This window comes from Monodelphis domestica, chromosome 6 (assembly GCF_027887165.1).
Source record: "Monodelphis domestica isolate mMonDom1 chromosome 6, mMonDom1.pri, whole genome shotgun sequence".
Classification (NCBI taxonomy): Eukaryota; Metazoa; Chordata; class Mammalia; order Didelphimorphia; family Didelphidae; genus Monodelphis; species Monodelphis domestica.
In genome coordinates, this window is record NC_077232.1 from 191,903,517 (window position 1) to 191,910,583 (window position 7,067).

Consider the following 7,067-nt stretch of genomic DNA (forward strand, 5'->3'; position numbering starts at 1 on the left):
TAGACACTTTGGATCCAAGTGAAAACCTTTTCTGATTCCTACTGGAAAATGACATGTTCTAAATGGAACATTTTTATCTTAAAAAAATTACGTAGCAATACAAATCCACAAAAAAATTACGTAGCAATACAAATCCACTCCAGATCGGCTACTGGGGATGTTGCAGCTTTAAAATTTTATAAATCGTGTTCAGCCCCTGCGGGCATAAGTGATAGGAGTGGAGAAGCAGAATGCTCAGAGGCGATTGGCTGCTCTTGGGTAGGCAGGGTACATAAAAGTCAGCTGTGCTACACCTGAGAAAGTCAATGACGATCCCATTCCAGAACAGAGACAATCAATTGCCTTTGAGAACTAAACCATTACCATGAGTGGGTGTCCCTTTTTAGGAAACAATTTTGGGTGAGTATAGAGTGACACCAAGTCCTCGGTGACCACTTTGAATGGCTAAGGAAGATGCAGTGAGAAAGTTTAGATTGCTGAATAAATAAGCTCTGGCTTATTTTTCTCATCTGAGCAGTGCATTGACTCTACACTCTTGTAACTCATGGGTTGAATCTTAAGACCTTTTACTAGTTCAATCAGTAGTTCTTTAACTTTTACTAGTTTTAATAGTTAACTAATTTCAATAACTAGTTTTACTAGTTAAATCACTAAAGTTCTCCCTCTTTGTCTCTCTCTCTCTCTCTCTCTCTCTCTCTCTCTCTCTCTCTCTCTGTCTCTGTCTATCTGTCGGTCTGTCTCTGTTTATCTCTTTCCCTCGCCATCTCTGTCTCTCCCTCCTCTCTCTGTCTCTCTCTATCTCTGTCTGTCTCTGTCTGTCGCTCTCTCTGTGCCTCTGTCTCTCTCTCTCCCTCTCCCTTTATCTCCTGTCTCCTGTTTTCTCATCTCCTGTCTTCTTCACTCTCTCTGCTTTGCCTTATTTATTGGGTATCTAGATATGCTTGGAACAGGTTACGTCTAGAAGACAATGAAGACAAATCACAGGCTGGAATAAATAAAGCCAGTAAAGGAGGACTCATCTATGGAAACTACCTACACGTAAGTGTCAGATTTAGGTGTTGTTACATGTGGTTACGGCTGTTTGCTTGCTTTTCTATCTTAGTCACCAAACAGTTAGACACAAGATAGCCTCTAGAGTCAGTCTACATTGATCTTTTTTACTTCAACTGTGTGCTTCCTTAAATCTAGGTCTCAGACACACATGCATATACACGGACGGACCCACAGAAACACACATTTACACATAATGCCTGGAAACTACTCCAAAACTTTCTATAAGAGGTATCTTGACCAAGACAAGCTAATGGAAATGCAAGCCAGCAATCTAATAGCATGGAGTAATCAACCCATTGGTTATTAGTGAGAAAAGGCATCTTTCAGGCAAAAAAAACAAAAACAAAAACAAAACAACACATATACTAACCTTACGTAAATCTGAGATGCTCTAGAACTGGAAAACTATGTTAACCAATCAAGTCCGTTGGCAAGGCTCATTGTATTGCTATATCACTGAAGTGATGACAGATTGCTAAAGTACAGGGAGCAGTTATTGCCCAATTTATGCAAACAAAGCTTTATCAATAAATCCCTGTCTAGTTCATGTAAATGATTCTCCTGTCGAGATTTTCTACCTGAAGGCAAGCATAGTGAAACTCGATTTAATGTCCACAATTCCTTTTTGATTTTTAAATAAAAGCATTTGACATGTCAGATTAAACATCTGGGATACTTTATTAGCTGTGTGACCCTGGGCAAATCACTTCATCCCATTTGCCTCAGTAACTCATCTGAAAAAGGATCTGGAGAAGAAAATGGCAAACCACTCCAGTGTCGTTGAAAAGAAAACCCCAAACAGGGTTACAAACAGTCAAACATGACTGAAAAGGACAAACAAACAATGAAAAGCTTTAGGGAAAATAGGAGGCAGGTAAGGTAGTAAGTAGTAAAAATACTGGATCTGGTCAGGAGATGCTAGTAAAAATTCTGACTCTGCTCCTAACTACCAGTATGATCTTGGCAAATTCCCTGACCTCTCTGGGCCTCCAAGGTTTCATTTGTGGAATGAGAGGTTGGGTTAAATGGCCTCTGGGAGGTGCCTTCCAACTCTCACTCTCATGATCTTACCTGTCAGAGCACAAAAGTAACGGACAAAGAAAGAGTCAACTTGGTCCTCTTGTTTCCTCCCCTTTGGGTGCTATGACTCGATGAGCTCTATCATCCCTTCCAGTTCCAACATTCTATAATTCTATAAAAGGACCTAGAGAGGGACTTTTTATTCTTGTGTTTGTCTCCTTGGCACCTAGCATAGGATCAGGAACAAAGTAGGTGCTTGATAAATGCTTGTGACTCAACAGATAAAAAAAAAACAAGCTGCAAGTGATTTTTGGCCCCTATTTTCCTTGGAAGAACAGATCGATTATTTCTTTGTATTTCTAGACTCAGCAAAAAGGTGAAACCTCTGGAATCAGGGGACAGGAATAATGAACACCAGATTGTCAAGCTTTTATCATGTGATATATCTGAACTGGTTGATTAATAGGTCCTTCTAATGGTATTCGTCTATAATGAATGTTACTAGGAAGAATAAAAGAAATGCATAGGACATATTTGTGCTACTGCCAATTAAAAAGATGCCAGTTCACTTTCTTGTTTGATGAAAAATCATTGTTCAACCATGGTCTGTTCAGAAAAAAGTCAATTTAATTTTTACATTTTGGTGGGAATTTGAAAATACTTATCTGATTTTTATTTTCCTGTCTTTTAAAATTTGACCATGAGCATGTTGTGGGATATCAAACTGATTCTCCTGATCTTTTTGTTAAAGCTGGAAAAAGTTTTGGATGCCCAAGAACTTCAGAGTGAAAAGAAAGGAAATAAGATCCATGATGAACATCTTTTTATTATCACCCACCAAGGTAAGCTGCAGAAGGGAGAGTGAACCAACAGTTTCTTGGCACACGGCCATTTCCATCACTCTTAATTGTAGCAGTGATGAGCACAATTATACTTCCATTGGCAGAAGAGGGAAGAACATAGAGAGAGTCTACAGCTTTGAATCTCTCTCAAATAAATTCCCCAAGAGTCTATTTCTGTAGGCTTATAATGGCCATCCATGCATGCCATAGGACACTGAAGAGACTACTTAGGAATGGCTACTTATTTTATCCCTTAACTTAATGGTAAAATTCCCAACTATAATAATTTCACAAAGAAATAAGACTTTACAATTTTCCAACTTTGTTTTTGCAAAACTCTGTTTTAAGAAAATGGTGATAGTTGGCCTCAAATTAAATGTTCTGGAGTCATGCAAGTCTTGCTCTAGATAATATAAGGCATAACTTTAGTGTTCCTCTTTTCTTCAAGTAGCTTTAACTACTTAAAGAGGTTCTGGGCTCTCATTCAATCCACCTTCCCACCTTCATCCCCTACCCCCAGCTCCAGAGATTATGCTGAGTCATGGAATCCACATTACAGATTTCAGACTAAATCTGTTCTTTCATCAATATGGGAAATTGCCTCTACAGATGCAGATTGGCATCTTCTCTGAAAGTTATAATTTTAGGGAGTTGCTTGAGATAGATACTACAAGACAAAGTCACTGGCATAGGCTCACTCAGTTTGTATATAACAGAAGTGGCACTCAAAAACAGCTCTTCCTGATTGGAAGGCTAGTTCTTTAACCTCTATAACAGTTCATTTTCACTTTCTTCCTCTATTTTCCTTCCATAAAAATCTACCAGTTCCCTATTTTATTCCCTCAAGGGACAGGTTAGAGGATGGGATATTTCAAATCCACCAGAACAAAGTTTGCTAATATATTGTCACCCTCACCCAAATAACAAGACCTTCACCACTCTGGAGCTAATAGAAGGGATCTCTGGGGCCTAGAGACCATTTTTCCTAGCAGTTACTTTCTTTTTTTAATTCTTTAAATAGATTTTTTTTAAACCCTTACCTTCCATCTTAGAATTAATACTGTGTATTGGTTCCAAGGCAGAAGAGCTGAGACACAGAAAGGTCTCACACAGACACAGAAAGAGTGGTAAGGGCTAGGCAATGAGGGTTATGTGACTTGCCCAGGATCACACAGCTAGGAAGTGTCTGAGGTCATATTTGAACCCAGGACCTCATCTTCAAGCCTGTCTGTCTATCCCCACTGAGCTACCTTGCTGTCCCTAGAATGTGATTATTCTTTCTATTTACATTGGTGTAGTTGTTTAGATTATTTTCTTAGCTCTGATTAGTTCACTTTGTGTCAATTCATGTTGATTTTTCCTGCTTTTTTTGTATTCTTCATACATAGCATTTTTTTTTTTACAAGACACCAATATTCCCTTACTTTCATGTACCACAATTTGTTTAGCCTTAGGGGAGACAGCACCATGAAAGCTTTCACAAGAAAAAAATACAGCTTCTATTCCAAGTTAGTATTTGAATACAAAAGCTGAAGCTGTTCACTTGTATATACTCCATTTGTGTTCAACTCTTTTCCCACTTCAAAGAAACGTATTAGAAGGTTAGTTTGGGTATAATACAGGGAAAGTTGATGATAAATTTCCAGAAGGTAGAAGGAGGGTGAGATGAATTCCCCCCCCCCTTCAGTCTTCTTCAAATATGTCTCTCCACTACCCCTGCCTTTACTCCCCTCTGATAACTGATTTAATGGGTGAACCTTTTTCCTGGGGGAAAGGGAGAGAAATCAGCTCCCCCAAGAAGTCATTTTAAGATAACTGACAACTTGATTCTAACAAATGGTGGTTAGGGGCAAGATAAGCAAGATGTCTGCAGGTAGGATTTTATAGGAAAGAGGGTAAGGAAGTCCCTATCTGTCTAAAATATCTTTTTTCCTCCCTCCAAAGTTGAGAGATTCAAGCTTGCCAGCCTGGTCTCTAAGAAGTTCAGAGTTTTGTGACCTCTGGTCTTTATCACAGCAGCACCAATGTCCAGACCCAGGGTGTCACAGGAGCTGTGTCAGATCTTCTGATGCTGTTCTTATTCTTCTCAATTTCTGCCACAATTCTTGGTGTTTTTTTTGTGGGGAAACGGTGGTTAGCTTCAATGAGGACTTTGAATAGCTCAGGAGACAATCTCTGATCAGCCAGTCACCTTTGCTGTCTCAAGATAGAGAGATCAACTGTCTCCCACCTGGAATCTCTCTCTTCCCTCAAGATTCCAAGCCTCCTCCACCATCTCCCACTGTGGATGCAAACCTCAGCATGTCTTCCAGGCTCTGCCCTTCAGAGTTTCTCTATCACAGAAATAAACTCTTTGAATTGTGCGACGAAAATTATGACTAGATTTTCTTAGTAAATTCCTGATTCATTGGATTATTAGGCAGGTACAGACTAGAATTTGGGCTTTTTTTTTTAAAGTATTTTTACTTTCTTTGTTATTGTTTTCCTATATAATTACTGTTGCTTTGGCAAAAGTCAGAATAAAAGTGGCAGCTTTAAAATGAACATCCTTCCCAAATAAAGTTAGACTCATACTGGATTTGTCTGAATAAAGATGTCAGAGAGAATGTCATGTCAAAATAAGAGCAAAATAATAAGACTTCACTTCTAGGGTAATATCTGGTGTTATTTCCTGTTTGCCTATTGCCCTCAGAATTCGAGGCCTGGACTAACCATCAATAACTTTTTGTAACTTTTATTTTTATCCTTCTGTTGGAAAGGAAAAGGGGAAAAAAACCTTGCAAAAAGACATACAGCCAAGCAAAATATATTCTCTCACTGGTCATGCACTAAAACATATATTTCATTCTGTATCTTGAGTCCATGACTTCTCTGTCAGCATGTGGGTAGCACGCTTCATCATTTGTCCTTCGGAATCATGAGTAGTTGTTGCTTCTTACATCAGACTGAGCAGAGTTCTAAAGTCTTAGAATATTGTCGAAGTGTTGTTATTATATAAGTTATTTTTCTGGTCTGCTCACTTTACTCTGTATCAATTCATGCAAGTTTTCTCAGATTTATTTGAAAGCATCCCTTTCATCTTTTTTTTTTTAAACCCTTACTTTCTGTCCTAATAACAACTCAAGACAAAATGGCAAGATAATTAGAGCTAATTGACTTGCCCAGGGTCATACTAATAGAGAGTATCTGAGGCTACACTTGAACCTGGATCCTCCTGACTCCAGGGCTGGTGCATTATCCACTGTACTACCTCTTTGCCCCTCTTTTGATCACTTCTTACAGCTTACTAAAGTATTCTATTATATTCATATTCTTAATTTGCTCAACCATCCTTTAATTGATGGAGATAGGTTTAGTTTCCAAATCTTTGTCCTGCAAAACAAGTTGTAATCTTAATTTTCTTATTATAGCATATGAACTGTGGTTTAAGCAAATTCTGTGGGAATTAGATTCTGTCCGGGAGATTTTTCAACATGGCCATGTAAGTCAAACTGATTTTATTCTATAATTTCAGGACAGCATTTTGTTTTCTTTTGTTTGGAATAGCTATGATATAATTAGTAGGATGTAAAATTAACCAATGTAATCCAACAAGCATTTACTACATACAAAGCATTGGCAAGAGATATTGGGGCATGTATAGATGAAAACCAAAACAATGGCCAAAAAAGAACATTAATCCTACTTAACAAAGAAAAAAGTCTGATTGGTGAGTCAGGCTGTCTTAGTGACTATTCTATTATCTATTTCTAAAAGTTGCTTCAATTACCTTCTAGGGTCTCTAAAAACTTTCTTTCTCTTTCTTTCTTTCTTTCTTTCTTTCTTTCTTTCTTTCTTTCTTTCTTTCTTTCTTTCTTTCTTTCTTTCTTTCTTTCTTTCTTTTCTTTCTTTCTTTCTTTCTTTCTTTCTTTCTTTTCCTTCCTTCCTTCCTTCCTTCCTTCCTTCCTTCCTTCCTTCCTTCCTTCCTTCCTTCCTTCCTTCCTTCCTCCCTTCCTTCCTTCCTTCCTTCCTTCCTTCCTTCCTTCTTCTTCTTTCTTTCTTTCTTTCTTTCTTTCTTTCTTTCTTTCTTTCTTTCTTTCTTCTTTCTTTCTTTCTTTCTTTCTTTCTTTCTTTCTTTCTTTCTTTCTTTCTTCTTCCTTCCTTCCTTCCTTC

General features: G+C 38.0%; 1 protein-coding gene across 1 annotated transcript in view; it reads left to right on the forward strand.

The window, feature by feature from the left end:
* The first annotated feature begins 262 nt into the window (after window positions 1–262).
* Window positions 263–7,067, forward strand: part of TDO2 (tryptophan 2,3-dioxygenase) — a 31,612-nt gene continuing 24,807 nt past the window's right edge. Inside the window, 4 exon segments of the mRNA XM_001375244.4 lie at window positions 263–399; window positions 936–1,038; window positions 2,825–2,915; window positions 6,326–6,396. Coding sequence (XP_001375281.2) covers window positions 365–399; window positions 936–1,038; window positions 2,825–2,915; window positions 6,326–6,396 — 300 coding nt within the window. The 5' untranslated portion in view covers window positions 263–364.